The 27,912-nt window shown below is 41.1% G+C and overlaps 1 protein-coding gene across 1 annotated transcript; it reads left to right on the forward strand.

Annotated features, from left to right (window-relative positions):
• Nucleotides 1-442: 442 nt before the first annotated feature.
• ZBTB10 (zinc finger and BTB domain containing 10) lies at nucleotides 443-27,750 on the forward strand. Its single transcript, XM_027893076.1, has 5 exons — nucleotides 443-1,664; nucleotides 8,715-9,612; nucleotides 19,212-19,385; nucleotides 21,395-21,570; nucleotides 25,025-27,750. Exons 1-5 carry the CDS (start codon nucleotides 738-740, stop codon nucleotides 25,328-25,330), a joined length of 2,481 nt encoding a protein of 826 aa, XP_027748877.1. The 5' UTR covers nucleotides 443-737; the 3' UTR covers nucleotides 25,331-27,750.
• The last annotated feature ends 162 nt before the right edge of the window (nucleotides 27,751-27,912 follow it).

Raw genomic sequence — 27,912 nt, forward strand, 5'->3', positions numbered from 1 at the left:
GCCCGGCTGGACGGGGACCCGCTCCCGCTCCCGCCGCGCCTCGCGCCTCCGCCCGCGCGGGCCCCGCCCCGCCGGCACGTGCCGATAACGGTACCGCCGCTCCCGCCCCGCCGCTGCCCGGGACCCGCCGCGTCCCCCGTCCCTGCCTCCCTCCTTCCGGCAGCGGAGCGGGCGCGCTGCGGCCCCTTCGGCGCGGGGGAGTCGGGAGGAAGGAAAGAGGGGAGCGCAGCCGGCCAGAGTGGGGGGGTCGTCCCGTCCCCCCTCCCCGCCCCTCCCCTCCCCTCCCACCCCTGGGCGGGCGGGGCGGGGCAGAAGGCGCGTGACGCCGAGCGGCCGAGGCGCGCGCCCGCCCCCCGCCGCCCCCCCTCCTGCTCCTGCTCCTGCCCGCCCCCCGCTCGCGCCCCCCCTCCCCTCCCCTCCCCTCCCCTGCGGCGGCGGCCGCGGCCGCGGTGCATTGTGGGCGCAGCCCGTTGTTCATTTGCCACCCGAGCCGATCCGGGGCCTGCCGGGACGGAAGCGCCGCCGCCGAGCGACCGAGGGGGATCCATTGTGGGCAGCCCCGCGCCCGCCGCCATCCAGGCCGGACCCGGCGCAGTGCAGAGGGAGCGAGCGGCCGCGCTTCGCCTCTCTCGGCCGCCGCCCCCGCGCGGCAGCCGGGCGCCTCCTTCCCCCGCCCCGTTCCCGCGGCGGACGGAGCGGAGCGCTCGGCCGGGCGGGGGGCGCGGGGCGCGCCCGCCATGTTCGCCGAGATAAACCGGCGGACGCTCGCGTTCCGCGGCGGCGGCCTCGTCACCCCCGCGGCGGCCGCTTCGGCGGCGGGGACCGAGGCCTGGGAGCGGCAGGACCCCGAGGCGCTGAACGGGCGCGGGGCGGACGAGGAGGCGGAGCTGGAGGGGCTGGAGGCCGAGGAGCTGGAGGCCGCCGCCGCCGCCGAGGAGAAGGAGCTGCTGCTGCCCCAGGACGCGGCGTCGCCCCCCGCCGCCGCCGGCCCTATGTTCGCCGAGAGGAACCGCCGGACTCTAGCCTTCCGCGGCGGCGGGGGGCTCCTGGGCGCCCACCCCGCCGCTAACAATGGCTGCGAGGCCGCGGCCTGGCCGCGGAAGCACTTCAATGGGCGGGGGGCGGACGAGGAGATGGAGCTCGAGGGCGCGGAGGGGCTGGAGCCGGAGGGGCTGCTGGAGGGCAAGGAGCTCGTCCAGGACGGGGGCTCGCTGAGTGACAGCAGTGACGATGAGGAGGACGGCGAAGGGGGCAGCCTGGGCGACGGCAGCGGCGCCGAGGGCGGCAGCTGCAGCAGCAGCCGGCGGTCGGGGGGCGACGGCGGGGACGAGGCGGAGGGCAGCGGCGAGGGGGAGAGCATCCGGCACTTCCCGCTGGCCAGGCCCAAGTCCCTGCTGCAGAAGCTGCACATCTCCTTCCAGGGCTCCTGGCTCAAGGAGTTCCCGTGGCTCTACTACTGCCAGGAGACCGGCCTCATGTCCTGCGCCTGGTGTACTGCAGCCGCGGCCGCCGCCGCGCCCCCCGAGCTGATCATGTCCGGCGGGCCCCTGCCCGGGGGGCACGACGAGCTCTGCAAGGGCACCCGCAACTACAAGCGCACCCTGCTGCTGCGGCACCACCTCTCCGCCGAGCATCGCCTCAACGAGCCCGGCAGCGCCGAGCAGGTACGGCGTGGCATGGGGATAGCCATGGGCATGGGCAGGGGGCGGTGGAGAGGGACGCGGGAGGTACCGGCTTCCCCTTTCGTATAGGTGGGGATTTTCCGTGCCCACGTGTGTGAATTTTTTTTTTACGTGGCTGCCCGTGGTGGTGGTTGTTGCCCGGCGGGCCGGGCACACCGCGGTGCTCTCTCTAGCCGTCTCCGGAGCGGCAGAGGAGCCTCCTCTCTCTGGGATTTTGGGCGGCTGTCCCTCTGGATGCGCGCAGGCACGTGGCACGCAGGCACACAAACACAGCCTGAGCCGTGGCTGTTCGTGGCTGTGCCCAGTTCCCGTTATCCGTCCGACGCTGGCGTGTGCCGCTTCCATTCGTTCATCTGTTTATCTCGTGAAGATAAACCGGCGATGTGGGAAAAAAAGTTGCGCAGGAATCCCAGTGTCACAGCACTGATTTAAATACGCTCGTTACAACTTCCTCCTGCGGTACGGGCGGAGGGAGGGCAGTGTCCGGCCAGCGACCGCCTGTGAAACTGGGACTCGCTAGCGTGAAATTGGAATTGCGCTGCCGCGCTTAGCGGTACGGCCGCGGTGCGCTAATCGGATAACTCCGTGTACTCGAGTTTCTCGCATTTAAATCTTTTTTTGCCGATTCGTTGCTTTGGATTGAGTTGCTGAGCAAGAAGTCTGCTGTCGCTTGGTGTGTGTTTGAGATAAACATGCGGTTTCCTGAAAGCCGTGTTACTATGCCAGGGCTCCTCTAACGCTTTAGGAGTAGTGAAACTCCTCACGTTCCCCGCTGAACTTAAAATCACCGCGTTTCTTGGCTGCTCTCAGGAATGAGGCAGGGCTTGCTCTAGAACATACGTGGATAAAAAGCCCCTAAAGAATACTCGCTCGGAATCCGCAGCCTTCTGCAGCCGTTTCTCCTAGGATGAAAGTTCATTCGCTCGATCGCCTCGCTGGCGTTAAACTTGCCTGCGGGCATTAGCTAGCGTGCTTCAGGTTAGGCCAGTCCTTGAATTGTTAGGCTGTTAGCCGGAATTAATCCCCTGTCGCTCCGTTTTTCCCCGTTTAGAACTCATTTTTAATTACGACACCCACCGTGGTTGTATAGCTTTGTCTGGAGCCTGAAATGTAACGCGGTAGTTAGATTGAGTTTATTGCTTGAGCGCTTTAAGGATCTCAGGGTACCTTGGACAAGAGCTGCGATTCAAATGTTTGGGTAGGATATCAGGATGACTGATAAAACGTTAGGTGAACGTAGGTTTTCTTAGAGCTACTTGGAAAAGGTATACAAGTTTTTTGTGAAACGGCTGCGGGACTGCAAGAAGAACCTTATGGTGCACAAACACAGGTTATCAAAAATACTATTTTTGGATTTATAAATGCAACATTCACCTTCGTGATTGATACTGCCTTGTCAGTGAGTGTGTTTCTAAGGCAGCTGCTGTTACTTTCATGGCAGTAGGTCGTCGTGATAGTTTCCTCCAATCTGGGTTTGCTATTCACTCTGCAGTGTTTTAGCCAAACACACTTTCAGTAACTTGTTTCTGATTATGAAACTTTCATTCTTAGTTTCTTTTACCTCTTTATATCTTCACAAATGTTAGTTTTTGCATAACGTTATCGCAGTATATTCCTTACTGTCTTGTTGCCTAGTTTCTGAGTTTGAGTTGTGAATGATTAACCCTGTAGAGGTATGTTCTGTCACAGTGTAGCCTCCTGTGTTAGTAGATGCTGCTGATTCCTACCCTACCACCTTTGGAAGTTTTTCACTCCATTTAAGGTGCATTTAAATAAAAACTATTCCAGGCATTTTCCCCTACTTAATTTACTAGTTTGCTCTTTTTGCCCTATCCCCAGTCTGCTGTAAAACTCTTAAATACCAGGAAGGTAGAACGGAGGACAGAATATTGGCTTGTTATCATGGTAACCTAAAAGTTAATGTAAGTATCTCTTTGAAGATTGTGTTTATTTGAAAATCTTTCATTGTCATGGGAATCTCTGTAAAAAATGAGCCTCTGCTTTTATACCGCTGATGGTTTAAGAAAAAATATTTGTAGTAACTGTCATAATAAACGAAATGGTAGGAGAGATGAGTCAGTAGTTCTTTTGCATTGTATTAAAGATAAGGTTTGGACAAAGGTAGCTATACAGAGATTGGTGATTTCAAGTGGAAAACAGTCCTCTGTGCATCCCTCTGCAATTACATTTTGGTTAAAAACTTCTCGCGAGGGAAGGAATTGTGGTTTTTTTTCAAGAGTCAATGTAGTTTTCTTTGTGGTGTGCTTCCAGGTTACACTTGCTTTATCGAAAATCTGATTAAGAATCTCTGTTTTCTTTCCACTTCTATGTTTAATTTCCGTATCCTTTCATACTTTTAATGGTACTTGAATTTCTTTTGATACGTATGTTTAAGTTAATAGCAAAACAATAGCCCCATTTTTTTCCTTAATGCCATGATACCAGATACTTGGAACAGAAGTAGGTAATTTGTACCCTGACCGTATTTCCAACATACATAATGAGCCAGCAGAGCCCTTTAGATTTAATGAAACTTGGGAGAGATCTTTCAGCCTTTGTGTTAGAGACAGCACACATGTATTCTGGACTTGACAAGCCTCAACTGCAGGGCATGTTTAGCAGCTGCTAATAAACATATGGCAAAGTGCCACTGTTCAAGTGCGGAAAGGAAATTGTAGGTGTTAAGACAGTAAAGCAGTAGAAGTTTCTATAGGTCTGTTGGATGTTACACTCGTGAAGAAATGAGTGATGATTTCAGTTTATTTTTGGGATATGTTTAGTTTGGAATGCCAAAATACATCACAAGTGGTTGCAGCTGCTGTAATTCAAGATTATTGAGCTGTCAGCCGATACTTCTTTCTGAGACCAAATTCTTGACTTTTTTATATTTTAGTTTTTAAAATAATCTGTCTCCATATATTAAAGCTTAAGGAAATCTATCACCAGCTTGAATTACCTTTGCTTTTTAATAGGTGAACGGTTGTGTTGCAAAAACTTTAGGAAAAGAGTGCTTACTAGGAAATTACTGCAAAATATTTTTATTCTTTGATGAATTTAGGTCCATCAAATGCAGAGTTATTGACTGCTGGGGGTTCATCCCCTCAAATCAGCTTCTTAAAACATTTTCTCTCTGGACATAATATGAAGCTAAGCTTTGGAAATACTGCCAGAAAAGCTTTCTCCAGCCTAACAGGCATGTTGGTTTAAATCAGAAGTTCTCCAAAAGGAGGAAGACCTTTGATGTGTTATTTTTTCCATGTGAACTGTAATTGTTTGCTTTATGTGAGCAGTGATGAATGGAAGTCATGCTTCAGATGTAAGAGTTACATTGCAGTATTCTAAGTTAACTTCTTCACTTACTCTTAGCAGAGCAAAAAAGTTGAGGAGGAAGTCAGAGTAAGGATTATTATTTACTGTATTTTCATGTCATGTTTTTACCTCATCTCGAACTACTCAATTTGATGTTAGTGGAACAATTTTAAATTGCTGAGTTTTCTGTGAGAGGTGCTGTGGCGTGTACAGTGGCAGTGGGGCATCAATTTGAGATCGCCTTTCTCTGTAGCTGCACGTGGTTAAGAAGCTACTAATAGCTTATTTTGTTAAAGTATCCATTTGTCAGGACAAGAATTAATTTAGGGGCATAGGGAATTGCTATCGAGTAAGATATGGTAGTGGGGAAGGAATTACAAAAATGGGCCCTAACTACTTTTCATATACATACAGCTGAGAAGGAATCTGTGGTTAGGTTAGTTTCGGTATTTTTTTCTTCTTCCTGCCCTCCCTGTTCTTGCTCCGAGGGAGAGAGTATGCTGACGGAACAGGAGGAGAAAGAAAAGCAAGTTTCTTATAGCAGTTTTTGATCATCTGTTTCTGCTCCTATTAGCTTTTAGGCAAGTTTAATTAGTGAATTATACATATAAAATAGTAATACATCTTTGGGTGTATTCAGGAGATCTCAACTATTCGAAACAGAGCACAATATTAGCTTCCTTGAGTAGTCTCTGTTGTGTTAGAGTGCTTCTCAATCTCACCCATAGAAAGAAGTGTTTGACTTAGAATGCTGTCAATTCCAGAAATTGAAATGAAATTATGCTGATTCTTATCTTACATTTCTTAGTAGTTTTTATTAAAAGGATAAGGTGGTTTGGTGTTGAGATAGGTGATGGTCTGTGTTCTGAAAATATGATAGACATCTAAGCAAATACGATAACTTTGTGGTTCTCATCAGAAAAACAGAACAGATGATGCACTGTGTCAGTAACAGAAGTTTGCAGATATACTGTTTTCCTGTAATTATTTTCTGCACCTTGCTTCCTGTTATAGTATTTCTTGTATAGTATTTCCTGTATAGTATTTTTTCTGTGCAATTGTTTAAAACACTCTAAATTATAGAATTTTGGTTTCTTCATTTTTCTCATAGCAAATGTCAATTCTACTTGTCATGCTTGGTGTACGTGTGTTTGGTAACTGTTCAGATGTCAGGACTCTATTTCATTTGAGTTGTGGCATTAGGGTTAGCTGCTTCCATACCAGCAGTTAAACAGTTGTTTCTAATATTCCAACTAGTTTTAAAAATGTTTCAGTAAAGCTATGAGACTGATCTCTTTCACCAACACACCCCCCTATAGCTTGGACATCAGTTACATAATATCTCCTTCTTTCCACTCAACCTTCTGGTCTGCTCATAAGATTTCAGTCTTGTGTTTCTGTATCAATTTGTGATCTGCATCTTCTTTACCATAATGGGGTATCCTTTTCTCAGGAAACAAAAAAACCCACATTGTAAAAAACAGTTCCCCCCTCCTCCCCCGTTTGATTGAGTATGTATACCTGCTCATTTAAAATGTACTCTGTCTCCATTCTTTAATTAGACATTTGTCAAAATTAAAGAATTACTGCAGATTGTTGGGGGGTGTTTTTTTGTTTTGATTTAGTTTTTTTTAAATTTGTGTGGTATTTATTGTGTTCTCAGAGAATGAAATTGGCAGCTATCATGGCATCTACCTAACACTTACTGTGTGAGGTGCGAGTCACTGATGATTGATGAGAATGACAACACTTCAGGGTACCGTAATTTTCATCTTAATCTGATCCAACATCAGTGTAATTGGTGTTTTGAAACTACGCAGTGCTCCGTTGCTGGATTGACAGGAAGCTAGTCCAGATCTGAAATCTGCTGAGAACTAAGAGTGACAGACTTAGCTGTCATATGTTTGGGGCATACTCTGTTTCAGAGCTCTGATCTGAAGGAGTACTTGGGATTTGTGAGAGAACACAAAAAAAACTAAGCTGAGGTTGGATAAAGAACTATTGCTTATTTTCACATAAAAACCTAATTTTTAGGTTTTATTCCTACCTTTTATTCCTACCTTTTCACTGAACAACTTGTCTGAGAAGGGTAGAGATTCAGAAGCAGCTTGAATATGAAAGCAAACTGAAATGATTTTTCCAGAGATGCTGAAATGGCACAGTTTTGGGTATACTGAGCATTATTGGCTGCTTATAGATGTAAACACCTTTTTTGATATAGTTACAGCCTCAGTTGTCATTCCAGTGATCCACACTGGGATTATAATTTGAGGTGATTTAATCTACTAATTCCTGTGTGGTAGAAAATTACTTTATAATATATATATATATATCTGGTTTCTGCCGTAGTCCCAAATTAAGGGCAGTGCTTTTCTACACCATGTATTTTAGCCCCGGTATAAATTATGGGCTCATGACAGTGTTAACATTTACCTTCTTAATGCTGATTTTTACCTATTAATGTTGAGGCTGTTAAGCTTTAACAGTATCTCTAGTTCCCAAATCAGTGAGATGTTTTATTAAAGGCAGGGAGAAAATAGTATTGTAGCTTGCAAAATCTGACCTTCTCTCATCCTAAACCATTTTGGAGCCATCCAGTTTTGAACTCTCCTTATTTGCGAGGGAAGAAGAGAAATATTGGAGACCCACTGTAAAACAGACTCTGTCATAGTCACTGCTCTTGATGGCAGCATATGTCAACCCATATAAGTGCAGTCTCAAGTATGCCAGTCTGTGTTGCTTTCTGCTTTCTCCTAACTGCTGCTTTGTAGCAGCTCTGAAGCATCATTTTCTAAATGCTCTAAAATTCAGTTCAGATCTCTTGATGCTTACCAGCCTCTCACTGTCTGAACTAATTTTTAATAACGATTTATTTCTTGGTGTTGGACTGGCTGATAATGTCAGCTTTTAGCAGTTTTGAAGCTGTGTTTGAGAGCACATCTTAAAAAAGCTGCATCTGTATAATATGTACCTGTTAAAGGTGTTGCCACTGGAAAGTCTTACGTAAGTAATTTATTTGAAGCTTAAGTGTTTGTATTGGTCATCTGCAGTATTGTCTACTTACCATGTGATACTGTTTCTGTTTAATCCTAAACGTGCCACAGGTAGAAAGTAGATGATAAATGTTTAATTTGTAGAACTGTATAAGAAATATATCTGCTATTATATCTACTTCAGCAATATGTTTTCTTTAAAACATTCAACACATATTGGGAGATACAGACATAAGCTTTATGTATTCTTCTCTCAGCATGAGAAAATGTTTAGTCAGTTATCAGGATTCTGCTTACTTGTTTAAGTGGAGATTTTTAGGGAAGAATAAGTGCTTGGGTATGTAAGAATCATCTAGTTAAATCTTTGGAAAGAGAGGCTCATGAATCTTTTATATACGTGGATTAAGAATAACAAGTACTTCACACTCAACTAAAGCTTTCCTTACTTTTGGCTGAAATTTCACTTCCTTTGCCCTCAAGGCAAATCTGCTAGTTCAACTTGTTTCAAATTTGGGGGTGGAAGATGCAGAATGAGATCATGACTCTTAGTTTTCAAAAATAGTTTAATTATATGTTCCTGTCTGCTTTTGTGACCAAGAATGTAAATAACAAAAAGTTGTTTGATTAAAATTATCTTCTTAAGATTATTTTTATATCTTTATTGTAGTGTTGGAGGACTAAGAAGAGCATTAACTAAGCACTAATTGTGTTTGTGGTTTTTTAATTGCAGGAGGCAGAGTTACCATCAGAACTGAACAATGAAGGATACTGTGATTTTAACAGCAGGCCAAATGAGAACTCTTACTGCTATCAGCTCCTGCAAGAGCTCAACGAGCAGAGGAAGAAAGGCATTCTTTGTGATGTTAATATTGTGGTGAGTGGGAGGGTCTTCAGAGCTCACAAGAACATCCTGGTTGCAGGCAGCCGCTTCTTTAAGACTCTGTATTGCTTTACAAACAAAGAAAGCCGGAACCAAACCACTGTTACCTATTTAGACGTTGTTGCTGTTCAAGGTTTTTCTGTCATCTTGGACTTCTTATATTCTGGTAACCTCGTGCTTACGAGCCAAAATGCCATTGAAGTGATGTCGGTGGCCAGCTACCTTCAGATGACGGAGGTTGTCCAGTCCTGCCGCAACTTCATTAAAGATGCCTTAAACATAAGTATAAAATCGGAAGCTCCAGAGACCGTCGTAGTGGATTACAACAGAAGATCTGTTACTAGGGATGGTTTGTCTCCAAGGGATCAGAAAGTTGCCAGTTTCTGGGCAACACGAAACCTTACCAACTTGGCAAGTAGCATAAAAACTGAGAGCGATCCCTACCCAATTGATGAGGGCCAAATGGAAAGCTACCAAATGAATGACTGCAGTTGGGTCCAGGACAGCTCACCTGAAATGGCTGAAAATGAATCTCAAGGTGAGGGAAAAGTTTTTGTGTGGAATGACATGGGTACACAGGGACAATCAGTTCAAGAACCTGGAAAAGCAAGAAGGAAAAACCAAACTGCAAAGAGATTTATTTATAATATACCACCTAATACTGAGGAGAACTCAGAAGATTGCTCAGTGTTGCAACCGTCAGTCCCATATCCAGAAGAAGACCTGTCATTTATTAAAGAAGAAGCAGGTAAATATTGCTTAATGTGATCATGTTATTTGAAAACTGAAGTAGTGAGTGAAGTACCTGCCAATGTAACTTTTTTATAAAGGTATGTTGGATAGGATTAGTAAAGTCAGCACAGCAATCATGTTACTGAATTGTTAATCTGATTCTCTGCCTTGGGGCACAGCAGTGATCTTCTGCTGGAGAGAGGTATGGCTGTGCTGTGCAGGATGGAATGTGCTGTTTGCATTTGGTACTTGAATTGGGAATCCTTATCAGCTGGTACAAACTAAAATTCTTATATTCACATTTAATCTGTGGTGACTATTAGGCACAAAACCAAGGAGTGATAACTGTTGACTAACGAATATTAGCTGGTTGCACAGAGAGCACGGGCCTTTATAATTTCCTTCCCTATGCTAGCAAAAGATTTTTCTGGTAATCTCTTTCATCTGAGCATCACTCAGAAAGTGAAGTCAACATTCTACTGATTTTTATTATAGGGGTATCTGGGAACCTACAAGATGGAGTAATCCTGGCTACTATAATAGAAACACTTAAAGCATGTTTGTGAAACATGGGACAGAGATGCCACAATGACATATTAGAGGCAAATATATTGTTGTGAAATGATGCTTTAAACAAATCCTAAGAGTGACTGAGTTCATAGGATTTTTTTCTTTAAGGATCTATGGTTAATGAAAATGGTAGAATAAGATTAAATATTTGTTTGTTAAACTAATAAGGTCACACAAAGAATTATAAGCAACAGCCTCTTGACAGTGTAATTGCGATTTGGGGCAGTATAATTAAGTCCAGGGTTTTATTTTTAAAATTATTATGATGATGTATGAATAGCTAAAGTATGTATTTGAAGTACTGTCATTTTCCTTTACTGTCATTTGCATCGCTTTCTGATGAATTAGCAGTTTTGAAAACTTACTGCAATTTAGGAGTCAGATTAAAGATGGAATTGAGACATAGCTGGAATTAAGTTCTTTAAATGTATCTGTTTCTAAAACAGGTTAAAATATACGCCTGCTTCAACCATGAAGGGGGTGTAGATGTCCTCTATCTCTTCCAGGGGCCCTGCTCTGCCCCTACCCGCGGGGCTGGGGGCCATAGGGGAGCAGCGGTACCGCAGTGGGCACGTGGTGACCCCACTGTGCTGTGCGGTGCCAGCCGGTGACATGTGACAGTCCCGGTCTGCACTGCTGTGCACTGTGGATGTGCACCTCCGGTACAGGATACCTCGCTGTCCTTAGCAAGTAGTGTGACACAGCAGAGCAGCTCCGGAGAAGCAGCTGTGCTGAGGAGCTAATGTTGTTCTGCAAATGCTTCGGGGTGTTTGCATATCTCAAGCCTTCATCTCTCAACTCTGGGTAGATCTGCTTTAGCTTTTCTTGGGAGTGTGCACTTACCAAGTGAATTTCCTGATCTTCTCTTGCTGTCTAAGCTTTCCTAGACTGTACAGGGTTTTTCAAGCTGAAATCACAATAGAAGCTGTGTATCAAAAACGTGCCAGTTGCTAACAGACCTCAGGTCTATAGCACTGGGTTAGATCTATCCTTAAGTAAAGCACTTTTAGACTCGGTGTGGATGTTGAGTCCTCAGCACCCATACAACAAATCTGTCTGTGCTGGGCTACACTACTCAATATAGTTAGAGTGGCATGAAAAAGGGCAGCAGATAGTCTGGAGCAGGAGCTCAGGACCTGTATATAAATTGCACAAACATCACATTTCTGACACAATTTAGCATGTGATTTCTGTGGGGTAGATATTCTACTTCTTTTACCAATGGATATACAGAGGATATGTCTACTAAGTGATGTCACTAGCAACAGAAAAAAATACTTGTTTGCATTCTGTGGAATTCATATGTGTTCTGTGGAGCTTTCTTGAAGAAATAACAGAGGACATGGGCAGTCAGTAATGATTAAACAAGTTTAGTCCGGTTTTGTTTTTTTTTTTTTTTTCTTGTTATGCTAAAGAATTAAATTACAAAATACATCCATGTATCATCTTGGTGAAAAGAACTGTGTTGGAGACTAGGGACATACTGAATGTGTGCTGTGTGTCTGTTCAAAACCATTCCAAGTTCTGTGACTGCAGGAGGAAGTTTATTTTATTGAGCTGTAAAATACCATCAACTAACAATTTCCAAGGTATTTTCAGAGCACAGCGTATGCATTCCCAAGTACATAATTACATTTTCTGTCAGTATTAGAACTCTTTCGGAAGCCCTATCTAATATTTTTGCAATTATACCTTTTATGAAGTCCTTATGTGCATGCACATTGTGTGAAGCAAGGAGTGATTGGAGGAAGGGCTTACTATAATAGCTTACTTTCACCCATACTCTGTGCTTCAGCCTTTGGTGTTCTTTCTCCTCTGCTGCTGCCTCTTTTTCTTTGCTTTGCAAGCAGATTCCACTCTTAAGCATTCTTCTTTAAACTGCTGCCTCTATGCCCAAGAAAAGGTGGAAGAGGGAGGAGAGTTGGAAGAATGTCAAGAATGAGTTGTAGAGTAACCTGCAGGTTATACGATAACTTTTTAGTTTTGGATTAAATTTCTTGTGGAGATGAAAGGCTTACCAAAAATAATATAGACACTGGGAGGTAAAAATGCAGAAGAAAATGTCATCTGGAACAGATACAAGACAGTGCTGTGAGAAGAAAAGTAAAGAATGGTAAATTCTTATGATGAGAGCTAAAAAGTTCACTGTCTCTTTGGTTGGTAAAAGGGAAAGAATGAGCTTCTGCTATTATGCTTTGTCATGTTCTGATGGGAATAACCAACACCAGCTGAGCTTGTGAGCTGTCAGTACATGCAAAGTGAGTTCCTGTGTCCTTGACTGTGGTTTTAGTTAGTCTGGTGCATTTGTGAGGTGGGGGAAAAAATACTGTAGGTATGGTGGAAACCTATTTAAGAACACTTCTCTCACTAAAAAAGTTATCCCAAAAGCCACTTTGTTGATTTCTATAGTAAATGGACTTGCCAGTTGGGTACAGCCAGGTAAGTATTAAGTAATAAACAGTAAAAGCTTTCTGAACCATCTGCTACCCGTCTTGTCCCAGTGAAACAAACACGTTAAACTGCTCCTTGCTGAACAGAAGTTTTCCTACGGGTATCCGTAAGGATATGTCAGCTTCTTCCTTTCACCCTGTGTTGCCAGTGAGTTTATATTTAACACCTTCTCTGTAAAAGCAGCAGTTTGATGAACTTGGAAAAAAAAATCCATAAAGTTGAGATGGATTACAAATTGCATGTACCATCTTTTATTTACCTATATTTGCTTAATCTTTCAAGACTTCTCCAGTTTTAGCTATATTAATTCAAGTAGCAGTTTAACTAAAACATTGAATGTTACCACGTATCTCTGTGTTTTCCCTTCTGGTTGATAATCTGCTAAAACAGTCTTTACTGTTTGCAGCATCGTGCATCCTACAATTAACCATTTACCATGGTGAAAGTAACTGTGCAGTAAGTCAGCATCTCATAGCCAGTTTCCAGTTCATAAAAGTTCAGTGAATATAATTCATCATATTCTTAATGTTGGTTCATAGGAGTTTTTTGGTCAATTTTCATCACTTCTTGGATATGTTTTTTTGTCTAGGCCTGTTTTGGAGTACACATGTCCTGTCCTCAGGCTTCAGAACACAGCTGTGAAGTATGGCTCATGCTTTCCAGAGCTGGCTGTGTTGATTTTTGAGGAGACTTATATGCAATATTGCTACAGCTTTATGAAGCTACCACTGGATTATTTCTTACCTTGATTATCAAGCCAGTTAATGCTGTGTCATGTATTGTGGTGGGGGCAAGGGAAAGGATAACAAGTGCAAGATGAATGCAACCCTTTGGTGGAACAAGAGGGTTCCTGAATGATTTTGTATAGTTCCTAAGGAATTTAATTCAGCTTGCTGTAGAAGAAACTACTTTTCAGAAGGATAAAAATAGCAACTGAACCTGCTTACAAAAAAACCTAGTGCTGGTCACAGCTTTTGTTAAAGGGAGCAGCATAACAACTTGATTAGGACTTTACATTGTAGACAGCTAAGTTTGAAGAAATCAAGATTGATGGACTTACCTGGAAATGCATATATTTTTTGTAGGGATAAACCTGACTTGATTGAGTTACAAAGGAAGAAAAAGAGCCTAAGAAAACTAAGCACTTTTCCCACTTTTCTGCGGTAGTATCATTCTCCGCCAGATGTTCCTCAGGTCTCCAGCTGATACTCTATTGAAAGATTTTAAGTTCCTTGATGGACCTTTAACCTCTTTTTTGCCCCATTTCCTATGTAATCTGGTATTGAAGGCCTTGGAGATTTTTAGAAGTTCTGTAAAGAGACCACAACATCTGAGGGTCAGTCTCTTCCCCATTCATTAAATTTACTTCTCCCAGGGATGATCTCAAAACAAGCAGATTTCCGTATTCTCATGGTATGGTCTATCGTTGACTGTGCAACATTAAGCAATGTTTTGTGTCTTACTGCTGTGAATTTGGTTTTTTGTTTTTATGAATGGTTTGGGGGAAAAGGTTTTGTGATGTCTACAGACTTTTTCTGCCTGAAAAGCTTTTTTCTTTTTTGTCTCATGCAATGCATTCACTTTAAAAAAGATACCAATCTGAAGTGCTGATTTGTTGCATTTATAAAACAGTGATGATGATGGCAACCACTCCATAAGTAAAGATGGTCCATAAGAACAACTGACTCCCCCACACACAGTGAGAAAGAGATCAGCAAAACAGCTTTCCCTTTCTTGGGAAGGAGTTTTTCAGGGAATGTTTGGTAAGCAAGTTGAAAAGCAAGTGGATGATACATTTGGCATCAGTTGGTGGTCATCTGGCAGATGATTAGTTGGTGCTAGATCTGACTCCATAGTTAAGGCAATATACCATGTTTTTCATGAATGAGAAATAATAGAAATGGAGAGCAATTGGGAGCAATAGATAAAATATTAGTAAAACTGCATTGGCAAAATGTCTTAGGTGTCTGGGGGAACCTTCTGTTGCAAGAGGCAGTTGATCAGTAATATGCTCCTAGAATAACCCTTTTCAGAAGAAACAGGGTTAAAGATGTGAGAAGTACTCTGGGAACAAATGGATGTTCTTTCCCCCACCTTCCTAGTATGCCAGTCTTGACAGTGCTGTTTCCTCTGTCATGTTGCCTAACGTAAGCAGCAAATCCAGCTCTCTAATAGCAATCCAGATTGTATCAGTAGATTACCACTGCTTTCTTTGCAATCCTTGAAAGCTATGGGCTAATCGCTTATCCTGTCTGCTTTCTGTCTTTTTTTAATTGATCTGAATAAGCAGTCAGTGTCAGAAAAGCCGGCAGAAAAAATAGTACCATTCCTTGTTCTCGTATTTTGGCACTATTGCTAGTACTAATATGTATACAGAAAGGAGAGGTTCACTACAGACAACTGTATCTAATACAAAGGTTTGTATCTTCTCCCTGAGCTCACCCTATGTCCATATCCTTTTCTCTAATGACCTGTTCAGTGACTTCTGTCATTGATCATCTCAGTTTCCTTAATCATCCCCTGCTCAGTAATGTCCTCCTTTTCTTCCCCCCCAAATCAGCATATTTTTGGTTACAGAAAGAGTGAAACTTGCCAAACTAAGGATGTTTCTCACTCATATATTGTCTTTTTCTGGTGATGCTCCCCTACCACTTGCCTTCAAAACTGAAATTTGGTGTTTCTGACTCCTGGTTATCCTTTTTTCCTGAGAACAAACACAGTAAAACATAAAATCCTGTGATAACATTTTTGTTAGTGCTGTAAAAGCCTACACAACCATTTAATTTTGTTCTGGACTGTCTGTCTCTCTTCTCAGATTGACATCTTGCAAATTTTAGAGCTGATGTTTAGTCAACTTATTTGGATTCTGGTTTTTTTATTATTATTATTTTGGGGTTTGTTGTTGACTTGCTTTTTTAAGATCATGTTACTGATAGCCTCTTATCCATGCAGGCTAGAAGAATGGGTAAACATTTAAGGCTAATGTTAGTTGTATTATTAACTTAGACCTCTTAGAAATCAACTAAACTGTAGAAAAGTATCCTTAGATCAGAGAGGAGCTGTGGTCAGATGGCTTGGTCTTCAGGTACAGAACGCTATTTCTTCTAATTAGCTTTTTGCTTATTTTTTGTGTTGAAGATCTGCCTTACATCAGTCTGTATTTTCCCCCTTTGCACCCCACCCCCAGTCTTCCAGTACAACTGCATACATAGTTGCTTTTAGTCTCCTATCAAGATCGCCTGGGTTTCAGTTGACCAGAACAGGTCAGATTATGACTATCCACAGTTTTGCGTGCAGGTTTCAGAGGGCAGTAGCCCTCTGGGAGGAGGAACTGGAGAAGAAATTAAGAGTCACAGGGGTCTGTAATGCCTTGTGGTTGGCTCAGCTACAGCTGGAAACTTACCTGACTGTCAGCTCTACATCCACCTGGGGAAGCTGGTAGAGGCCAGGTATTGCACTTCCAGTTTCCAGTATCTGTGTAGTTTGTGTCTTACCTGTATGGATCAGGAATTAGAGATGATTTTTTTTGTGGCTTTGTTTTGAACACATTATATGTGTGCTTAATCTAGAAAGCAGGTTTTCTAGGTCAACGAATTATTCTAAGAATAAGCATTAGGTTTAATTATTATCTACTTAGTCCTCTACTGTGCAGGGACTGAAGTGTGTGTAGCAACCTCTTATCTCTTGTGATACCTGTGCTGGTGTTCTTCCAATTTGAAGAGAAAACCTACTATAATGTGAAAGTAGAAAGATTTGGTAGCTACTATCTGCACTAGATGACACTTCTCAAGTCTGTTTGGCTCTGTGCTGAGTCTTACGCTAAGATCCAGACCTATGCACTGGTTTGATCTCCTAACTTCCCTTAAACTTCAATACCAACCTTGTGCATAAATGGTCTGCTAATGTTAAAAGTAGTTCTCCCACAAGAGGGGGAAAAGCAATTGAAATATTTTCATCACTGACCTTTTACTGTTCAGCTAGAGATGGGTCGGTTCTATTACAGTGGGAAAAACCTATAAAGAAAAAAATCTAATATTTTGAACGGATTATAAGGATTGTTTTATTTTTTTTCCTCTGCTAGGTCCTGAAGCCTGCTTTTATTTGCAGATTTTAGCCTTAAAAGCCAAGTCATCTTTGCTCTTGCCCAGAACTGTTCAACATTGCTTCCTCACTAATCCTTTCTTGTGTATTACAGAAGGAAGTTTTGCTGCTCACCTCAAAGGAATGTGTAGTTGGCATGTCTATAGGGTATCTGTGTTTTATTCCTTGAGAGATGCCATTGCTGGAGTCCAAATTAGCATAAGGAGTTCTTGCCTCTTTTGGGCATAACAGCTATTAGAGTCAGTAATTAAAAAAAAAAAAATTCCGCACTGCTTTGTTTCTTAAAGGAGAGAGAGATTTATTCCCTTCCCTTTCCACTTTTTTCTTTCTATACCAAATTACCTTGGTGGATGAGCTTAAAATATTCCTATTTCTCTTCCTTCATCTACTCAAGGTCTTGTTTTCTAAAGCTCCAATGGAATGCATAGTTTGGCAGTCGTGACTCAGCTTTACTTCTCATTTGCCATTGTCTAATGGATTGAATAGAATTATAAGCTTCCTACTTGTTAGGTGATACCCTTTTGAACTGTTGTCTTATTCTGGAGACAAAACCACTGCTGCCAGCTGTAACACTGCCTGAGCAGTAAATGAAACTACTGTATATGTCTAATGCTGTGAGGATTTATAATCTGTACTTTCCTCCAGTAAAACTGTAAGTTGTGATTATTTGAGTGTGTAACTTGTTACTAGCTGCATGAAATTCTGGTTTACCCTAAGACGATTTCTTTTGCTGAAAAAATCCTTAGAATGAGCAGTGTAGGGATAAAGAAGAAAGTCTTCGGACTTGTAAATGTACAGTTTCAGGCTTGAAAACAAAAATACATCTATTTACTCTTAGTCCTTCTCAAGACTTTTCACAATGGTGACATTGGGAATCCAGTGTGAGGACCCAAGCACCATCCAGACAGATAAAAGAAAATCTACCAGTTATCACTGTAGTTTGTTTAATATCTGTTTGTCTGTGAGGAAACTAATGGATTTATGAGTTCATGTCTTCCAGCAAACTCCTGTCTTGGGGACTGGGGGCAAAATTGATTTGCACACTTACCAGAAGAGTCTTTGCCCCACAGATAAGATTTTTGACAAATGCCTGGTGCAGCTTTCTTGTGTACTATTTATAGTTCTCTTCTTTGTGCTCTACAGTAGTGATTCCATGTTCACTGATGTAATGCTTACTTGTTACAAAAGTATAGAATTATCACAGTCACAGAATATGCTGAGCTGGAAGGGACCCACAAGGATCATAGAGTCCAAACCTTAGCCCTGCACGGGACCATCCCCAAGAGTCACACCATGTGCCTGAGAGTATCATCCAAATGCTTCTTGAACTCAGACAGGCTTGGTGCTGTGACCACTTCCTTGGGGAGCCTGTTCCAGTGCCCAACCACCCTCTTGGTGAAGAACCTCTTTCTGATGTTCAACCTAAACCTCCCCTGACACAACTTCAGGCCATTCCCTTGGGTCCTGTCACTGTCACCACACAGAAGAGATCAATGCCTGCCCCTCTTCCCCTCAGGAGGAAGTTGTAGAGTGCCATGAGGTCTCCTCTCAGTCTCCTCCAGGCTGAAGAGACCAAGTGACCTCAGCTGCTCCTCATATGGCTTCCCCTCAGGACCCCTCACCATCTTCATTGGCCTCTTTTGGACACTCTCTAAGAGCTTAATATCTTTCTTTTATTGTGGTGCCCAAAACTGCACACAATATTCAAGGTGAGGCCCCACCAGTGCAGAGCAGAGTGGGACAATCCCCTCCCTTGATCAAGCAAGGATCTTTTTGAGATGTTGATCACTTCTAAATGGCTTTGTTCTTTTAAAGAAGGAAAGAGGATACAAAGAAAACATGAACTGCATGAAGATCTTGTCCAAAACCCAACTGTAATTATGCAAACTAGTCTTTTAAACTGATATATTCCAAGTAATTATGGTCTGTTGAATTGATGTGGTTATGGAGTAATGGAGATGATTATTCAGAAAAAGGTTTAGACACAGCTGTAGGATACTTTATATAAATAAAGGTATTTTAAGCACTTTATATATACCACAGAGTTATTTTAAGGCAATAAAAGAAAATCATACCTCCAGTAGAAAATGTTTACTTTTGTACCAACTAGGCTGCTGCCTGTGGCAGACCAGATGAAGTCACTGCACAAAGCAGTTGTAAAGAGAATCCAGTGGAAAGCCTTCCAGCCCTGTTATGATAATAGTGAGGGAATAAATATCCTTACTATAAAAGTTCCTGTAGTGTGAAAAAAGCTTTGAATTTTTCTCTGGAGGAGGAGAAGAAATGATGCTGTGGAGAATAGTTCAGAGATCTCGTTTCACTGAAATGAAGAACGCAGTTATTTCTTAGTTTCAGTATTGAATGTGAAAAAATACTACTATGACTGTTTTAAGGTTAGAAACTTCTTTGTCACAGTTAAAACACGATATATATTTTGCTAAACAGCATGACTGATTAGAACCCATGAAGCTAAAGTAAGACTGTCTTTAATAGCAACCTCAAGTGACTTCAAGTACGGACTGCTGCCGGGTACCTCAAGTGACTTCAAGTATGGATTGCTGCCGGGTACTTCCAGTGACTTCAAGTATGGATTGCTGCCGGGTACTTCTGGTGACTTCAAATATGGACTGCTGCCAGAATCTTGGCCAAAAGAAGCTTGGGAAAATGGTAAGTATATCTGATGGAGGGCAGTTTGTCTTTTCTGCCTCTGATAGGGGTTCTTTATCTTCTGTGTCACTGCTTGTAATATTTGGTTAATTTGTTTGAAGGTTTATAAGATTATGTAAATGCTTGAAATCTTCTTCCTTATCATTTGCCTTTCTGGATAATGTAAATATGAGGATTTCCTTGGAGGGAGAAAAAGGAATTCAAATGTATGGAAGAATAAGAACAGAACGTGGTTTATATCAGCTCTTGTATTGTGTCTGAATGTGAAGATACCCGAGGTTTTTAATGACCTGACAGCTTCCTCCGCTTTACTAAGATAATTACAGATATATGGCCTTTGAAATTGAACACTTGGATGATGGAGATAAGGAATTAAATATAATTTTAAAAGGAGATCTCGTCATATGTCTCGCTGTCAAAATAAATGCTTCATTGCAATAATGGTTTTGAGTTCTGTGCAGCTGTAATTAAGCCTTCTTCTGTCAGTTCAAGCAAGCAATTATCTGTAATTATTTTTCTGTCTGAAAACCTACCAAAAACACCACCACATCTAAAACAATTGTTGCTAGGTCTTTAAAATACATAAAGTCTTCAGTAAAAGGAGGATCTTAAGGCCTGGGTAATAATAATGCTTACCTGTACTCTGTAACTTTGAGCTATTACTGGGATGTGGTTTGCACTTTAAATTATTTCGGTTTTTATCGTGGAAGAAATTGGGTCATCAGAAGGTGAAATTTGCTAGCAGTCAAGGGATTAGAACCTGGGTCTTAGGAGGTCTGCTTGTTCTTAAATCATTCAAGTCCTGTATATCTTACAGCCCTGATGTCTGCCTGTTATACCACTGTTGAATGTGTATAGGACTTAGTTTTCTTCATAGAAGCTATTATGTGGCATTTTGCTGACATGCAGCTTACGTGAGTGCTCCAGTATACCAAAGCAAACTTCTGAATATTAGCAAAACTTAACTTCCATATTATGATGGATTTTGAAGCTCTGAGGAGGCAACTCTAGATATAGGCCTGCGAGCCCGTGCATGTAACCCACAATTACTTGTGTTTTCTTTCTGCCAGCCTGAAAATGAGAAACTCTTGTTTGTAATCACATAGCCTTAGTCAGTTCTTTTTGTATGCTTCTAGATGGTTATGATTATGTTCATAAATTATCTCACCTGTAGTAGGTTTTGAGCCAATATCTTATTCTCAAAATCATCCTTGTATTCCTATGTGGCCTTCTCCATGTCATAGCATCTTGTGTTCTTCTCTTTCACACAGTAATAGGCAGCTGTAGCAAACCTGTTTTGCACATATCCTTTGAGCAAATTGTGTTACCTGTGGTCCAAGGATATGTAAAGAGCTCCCCTCCATCATAAGGAAGAAGTGAGATGCTGCTACTTCCGCAAGTTTTTTTCTGCTCTCAGAGAGACCAAAGTAGAAAATAGATAAGATCTGAACCAATAACTTTGCTTTTCAGCTATTTCAGAATTATGCTACCTCTTATTGTCCTACTCCTTTTGTCAATATTCGTTCTTGCTTAGTTAAACCTTCTTTTATTGATTTGTCAGGTCAGATCTTGGCAGACAGTTACTGCACATAATTCTAAATACAATATTGGGAGAGAAGATTGTGTCTCAGTGCTGCAAAGTTAGAGTTTTCTAATCCAGAAGAAAAATGTTTTATGTTATAGGTGAACTCTAGAAAAGTGGAATACTGCTAATTTGTAGTTAACTTATTAATGAAATAAGACTTCTTTTCAAAGAATTGATTTGTACTTCTGTAGTAAAAATACTTTGGTTACAAGTAGATGTTTTTCTAGTAGGATCATACAAGCAGAACTTACTAACATTTGTGATTTCTGCTGACAGGCATTGTCCTGATTTGGCTGATGAAAAGTCATGTGGGTGCTTTATTGTTTTGGCACCTGTTTATTTTTGTGCAACAAACAGAACATACTGAAATATTTTCTTGTGTGTGTTTCATCATCTTTTCTCCTGATGGCTTATTATCTTGTAGGCGATTCCTCTGCTTTAATCATGAACAAGCTGAAGTGTCCACACTGTAATTATGTAGCCAAATACAGAAGAACACTAAAGAGACACTTGCTCATTCACACAGGCGTGAGATCTTTCAGTTGTGACATCTGTGGGAAACTGTTTACACGAAGAGAGCATGTAAAGAGACATTCCTTGGTAGGTAATCGCAAGTGTATGTGTGTTGAGTGGGTTTCTGGGTTTTTTTCACATGTTTTGGTAGTTGGAAGAAACGCTGTTCTCTGATTTGTCATAATGTAAATTGTTTTATCTTAATCTAAAATGAATGAAGATAACATCTCTTTGTGATAACTATACATCTTGTATTCTCAATGGAAAATGCAGTGTCAGTTAAGACAGTCACTGGAATTCTGGTAACTTCAAGATTATTTTGAAAGTGGCATGATATAAATGCAGTATATGTAAGTATTCTGTAGATAATGAAAGACAGTTTTGGCTTAGTGTTGCTCAGTAGAATAGCACATCTTGTTCTATAATGCTGCATCACCATTTTCTGTGAGGGCACCCTGTTAATTCAGCAATTGCACAATATCTTGGAGTAGTTTCAAAATGTTTATTTCCCAACTAGACAAAGCTGTAGTATAGTATCTGCTTTAAGATTTAGGAAAGAATGAAAAATATATGATGCAGAAAGTAAACAACTGTCTGACAGACTACCAATGCCACAATCAGCAGTTCAGCTTACCCTGTCCTGTGCATGTTGCATAACTCAGGATTTGAGTACTTATTTATCTGAGGAGCCAGAGAAAGTGTTATCTGTCTTGGGTATTTTGCAGGTACTTTGTATCTAGTCTGTAAGAAATTGCCTTTGTTATGATATTTACCGTACAAAATCCAAGGTTTTAGGGGAGTAATAAAACAAAGATTGTATTGGTGGTAAAAAAGTAGTAACATTTCTCCAAACTGTGATTAAAAAAAAAAAAAATCTTATTTTGCAACATGCTTTGTAGGTAGACAAAAGAGGTTAGTAGAGGGAGTGGGGTAAATTGCACTTCTCCAGGGTGCTGCACCTGGGTTGGGGCAATCCCCATGTCAGCAGAGGCTGAGGAATTGAGAGCCCTGCCAAGAGGGACTTGAGGGTGCTGGTGGATGAGAGGTTGGACACGAGTTGGCAATGTGAACTTGCAGCACAGAAAGCCAAGTGTATCCTGGGCTGTATCACAAGCAGTGTGGCCAGCAGGTCAAGGGAGGTGATTCTGCCCCTCTGCTCTGCTCTTTTGAGACCCCACCTGGAGTGCTGCATCCAGCTCTTGGGTCTCCAGCACAGGAAGGACATCAGCCTGCTGGATTGGGTCCAGAGGAGGGTCATGAAAATGACTGGAAGAATGGAGCACCTCTCCTCAGAGGAAAGGCTGAGAGACTTGGGTTTTTTCAGCCTGGAAAAGACGAGACTTTGGGGAGACCTAATTGCAACCTTTTGGTACTTGAAGGGAGCCTACAAGAAAAAGGGGGAGAGGCTTTTTGCAAAGACATATAGTGACAGAACAAGGAGGAATGTCTTCAAACTGAAGGGGGGTAGGTTTAATTTAGATGTTAGGAAGAAATTCTTTACTGTGAGGGTGGTGAGGCACTGGAAGAGGTTGCCCAGAGAAGTTATAAATGCCTCATCCCTAGCAGTGTTCAAGGCCAGGTTAGATGGGGCTTTGAGCAACCTAGTCTGATGGAAGGTGTCCCTGCCTATGGGAGGGCATTGGAACTGGATGATCTTTAAGGTTCCTTCCAACCCAAATAATTCTATGATTCTGTGATTTTGGTAGCTTTCCTCAATCCTTTGATGGATCAACGGACACTTTGCTTTTCTTGCAAAGGTGTTCTGTAAGTCTCCATAGCCTCCCTGTAGTTGGCATTTTGTGAATAGAAAAAGTGGAAAGCTTTTTTCATGTTTTCATGTGGATGCAGAAAAGAGCTTTTGGTGTAAGTCTTCCAAACTTTCCTTTCTAGCTTCTGTTGTAAAGAAATTGACTTTGTTAGCCAGTAATGTTATTAAAAATAACTAGTAATCTGAGTCATATCAAGATATAATTCTAGAAGGTATTTATAAGACCCCTGTACTAATTTTTTAGTGTTTCTTGAAATGCTCTACAGGTAATGAAGGCATATGTTAATAGCTCCTGGGTAAATTTTAGAACCAGCATCTTATGTTCTGCTTGACTTTGCTCATCTTAGATACACTTCTTACTACCCTTCCACTGCTGCCTTTCTTCACCTCCTGAACCATCTAGTGAAGGCTTAGATACCTAAAGGGCCAGGAGTACCTGTGATGTTACTGAGACTGAGGAACTGTTGTGCCTGTAGGTGACTGCAGTGAGGGAGGTGGTGATGGTGTGGGGCAGCTCCATGGGCTGCCAGAGGAGGTTGGGGCATTATCACCTCCTTGATGGCTGTACCCAGCAGCTGCTCCTTCCTTTGCAGCTCACTGGAGAAGACAGCAACACTGGGAGATAATTTACCAGGAAGAGTAGAGTGGGACTTCAGGTTTCTGTTCTGCAGTATCTGACCAGGTCTTGTAGCTGAAAATTTTTTTTCCCTTCTGGAAAGGAGGTGAAGTCAGACTGTGAAAATAGCTATAGAATGAGCTCAGCCTAGTTCTGTGCTTTAACTAGGCTGTGTCCTTTCCCTGTTGAAGTCTGAATACTTTTTCTTTCTTAGTTTCTTTTTCCCTCTCCTTTCCCCTTTCCATTCAACAAATCTCAAACATTCTGCTTTATATAAGTCTAGAGGCTGAGGAAAACACATGTATCAGCTATGCAGATTATACAGCAGGACTGAAGTAAATATTTGTATCTTGACCTAATTTTTTTCCCCCTCATCTGGATGGTAATTTCTGTTTTATCTGAAATGGCAATTTTTCAGTGGGACCTCGAAGGAGATATTTAAGCAACAGATATAAGAAGGAAGTCTTCAACCTAATTTTTGTGTAGATAATAACTAATATGCATGGCTGCTGAATTCAGTTACATGTACAAGTAACATACTTCCAAATTGAAAATTAAAATTTAGTCAAGTTTGCCAAAAACAGCCTTTTAACTTTTACGCACAGGCTCCCATACAGGACAAAAAACTCACTAAGGGACCTGGAGAGTTGATGTTGGTTTTAGTCATGTTGAGATGAGATGTCATGGAAGAAGGATTTTGCTTTTTGAATTCACACAGAATTTAATAAATAACTCTTGCTCATTCTAAATGTTTCTAGAACATAAAATTGTAAAGGCTGTTTTCTAAATGAGGTATTGTCCTGTGTGCATTGTAAGTGCTTGCACTGTTCTCATTGCCTTTGAGTCTTGCTCTGTAGGACGAGTATTTGTGGACTGAACACTCATCTGTGTATGGAACAGGCAGGTGTGTTCAGCTGCCTGCTGAGCTTTAAGGAGGGAGTTTGGTTTTGGAAATAGTTCATGTCTGTCGAGGAATACATAAATAGACCTCTACTAGTCCTTCTCTTACTCTGAACAGTGTAGAATATCTTGGAAAAGTTCAAAAAAGGAATTTTTATATAAGTAATTGTTATTATTATTATCATCAGTTTTCTAGTACTGTATGCAAATGTAACTTGATATCTGTATTTTCAGCTCTTAAAATTTCTCTTCCACAGGTGCATAAAAAGGATAAAAAGTATAAGTGTATGGTGTGTAAGAAGATTTTCATGCTAGCAGCCAGTGTTGGAATAAGACATGGATCACGACGTTACGGAGTTTGTGTAGACTGTGCAGATAAATCTCAACCTGGAGGGCAAGAAGGAGCAGACCAGGTGCAGGACACAGATTTCCCTAGGGATGAAGAATATGAGGAAAATGAAGTGGGAGAAGGTGATGAGGAGCTTGGTGATGATGTAGAAGAACAGAACGACCAGTCCCGATGGGATGAAGCTGGGGAAGTTTGTATGCCTTTAGATGACTGACAGAGCATATGACTTCAGGGTGCTGCAAATGGACACTGTATGGATTGACTATTTGACTATATAAATTTTTGGACTGAAGGCTTGCGAAATATGGTACAGGCTGGATGGTAGTTACATTGCTGTGAAAAATGTAGGGTCAAAGCCTTATAGCAAAAAAAAAAGGATTATTAATTTTTTTATGATATTTGCACAGGACTGTACAGCATACAACCATTTGGTTGAATTATACAGAGTCCTCACATCTACAGTCAGTTATCAAAAGAAAAATGTATTTTTTATTATTTATAGGCTATAGCTACTTGGGTCCTATTCAGACATAGTAGTAACTGTAATTATGTTACACATTCATGTATCTGTTACATGAATGAAGAAAATTGCAACTTTGTATGGAAATGCAGAGACAGCTTTCCCAAATCCACTTCTGTCGTTGGTGAGTCAGAGAAGCTAATTTGCGCTAGTGGCTCATCTTCCACAAGCATGTCTTTGCCATACAAATTTTACCTCTCCCATAACCTGATAGGTGAAAGCCAATCATTTAAGTATGCGTCACAGATATTGCCAAAACCATACTGAAATTTGGTTTGAAAACTTTTGGCTCTGTGCTGGCAGGTGGTATGGGTGATAAGCACTGGAGAAATTGTTAATGGCATTAATTTAGTGTCTGTTTTCAAAGAAGGTTGTTGTTGATTCATCAGTTCAAAATGATAATGCAGAAGAAATGACCAATAATGAAAATAATAGACTGGTCAGAGCATGGGCAATTCTTGTGCCACTTGTAGTCAAAAGAGACAGTCATGCTAAAAGGTATCTGATGTAATAATGTTTCTTCCCGCTAAGGTGCCCCTTCTCTCAAACGTTTTGATTTCCCTGGTGTATACCTCAGTCCCACAAAATAAAAATGCAAGGAATGGAGAAAGTGTCATATTAAACAACTCTTTGGTCAATAATTTCTTACTTGTCCGCTTTTTGGCTAGTTTGTGATGTGAATTGAACACTAGGCTATTTTGCCCATCGTTCATCATTAAAATGAACACAAACTATTTTTTATTCTTTTATACTTAATGGGTTGTTGCTAGTATTTAATATAAACCAATTACGTTTAATTTGCTCATTTTCTGGAAAATGACAAAAAAAAACAAAGTCCAAAGCAAAATTATACTCTTCGAGTTGTTCACTTTTCAGGAGGATATGCTCCCTGTGCTCTTTGCTTCACATTTTCTAGGAGGCATTGAAACTTGAATTTTTGTAGCCATGTAGATTTATTTCTTTTTTTCCTAAGCTTGTAATATTGTACCAATGATTTCAGGCCCCTTTCATAGGGAGGGGAGGGCATTACACCTTCACCTTAAACTCCTCTGTGTCATCTAGCCTAAGGCAAACCAATTCAGGCAATCATTGGAACAATACGTCTGATGTACTATTATGTCACAACAAGTAAATATGCAGAGCATTTGTCATGACACATAGCTAGGCCAGTGTGACAGTACTGTATAAAAACCAATTGAGGGTCACCATATTTTTCAACTTTGTTTATTTTAAAATGAGTATATTTTTTTCCTATTTTATATCAGGTAACTAAATTATAGTAGTTGTGTGGATAACTTTGAATTATGCTTTGACAGACAAAATCTTACTGGTGCTCCATCTGATCAAAGTTGGTATGTATTTAAAGAGACAAGCTTTACTGTTGTCCATAGAACAGTAACATAATGTTAAGACATTGTTTTTGCTGATTGAAGCTAAGTTTGAACTACAGTTATATGGGAATTAAAATGCTTTTTTTTTATCATCCACTTGTTTCATTGGTAGCTTCCACATCATTGTAAACCTGACGTGATTAGTTTTTTTGGGGAGGGGGGAAGGGTGGGGTGCCTTTTTTTTACACTGAAGAGTACATTTTATTCTCATCATTCTAGACTGAAATGAGTAATGTGTAATTCTGGTGGGGTCCAAAGTAGAAACTAGTGGGGCAAAAATGAAATGGAATTAAAAAGTATTTTAAACGTTAAAATAATGTTCTGCTTTGTGAATATGTAAGTACAGCATAAAGATTTTTCCATCCCGTTTATCCCTTTTAAAACCATAGTTTACAATTGGTAGATCTGTCTATATATATAAGTATATTATATATATATATATATATATCTGAAATTCACCTAAATCTGCTTTATTAGGATACTGCTCACTTAATGCTTAGAAACTGGACCTGGCTCTACATTCTTAATGTATTTTCCTTTTTTTTTTGTTTGCTTTTTTTTTTGTTTGTTTTGTTTTGTTGGGTTTTTTCTCAAGTATGAACTTATTCTCTTGGAATTGAATCTTCTTTTACTACTTAAATCATTTATGTATATCTGGTAAATTATGACCAAATTTGTTGTTAGACTGCATACAGTAAATTGAAATATACACTTGGTACACTACAGAATTGTTGTGCTTTTGTTCCGGTTATATTTGGAAAAGCAGGCTTTAATAGACATTCGTTATTTATAAATATTCGGTTACTATTCACTGGCCTTAATACTGTGTTAAATTTTGACAATCATGTCCTTGGTAATACTTAACTGCTTGCTTTTAGAAGTTGC

The sequence above is a fragment of the Empidonax traillii genome, unplaced genomic scaffold (assembly GCF_003031625.1).
Source record: "Empidonax traillii isolate 1590-97213 ecotype Southwest subspecies unplaced genomic scaffold, ASM303162v1 scaffold378:size984864, whole genome shotgun sequence".
NCBI lineage: Eukaryota > Metazoa > Chordata > Aves > Passeriformes > Tyrannidae > Empidonax > Empidonax traillii.

Excerpts from the sequence above, each read along its gene's own strand:
- ZBTB10 (XM_027893076.1), top strand. The coding sequence starts at position 738 with ATGTTCGCCGAGATAAACCGGCGGACGCTCGCGTTCCGCGGCGGCGGC. Across the intron at positions 1,665-8,714 it reads AGCCCGGCAGCGCCGAGCAG|GAGGCAGAGTTACCATCAGA; the intron begins GTACGGCGTGGC and ends TTTTAATTGCAG. Across the intron at positions 9,613-19,211 it reads ATTTATTAAAGAAGAAGCAG|CAACCTCAAGTGACTTCAAG; the intron begins GTAAATATTGCT and ends TGTCTTTAATAG.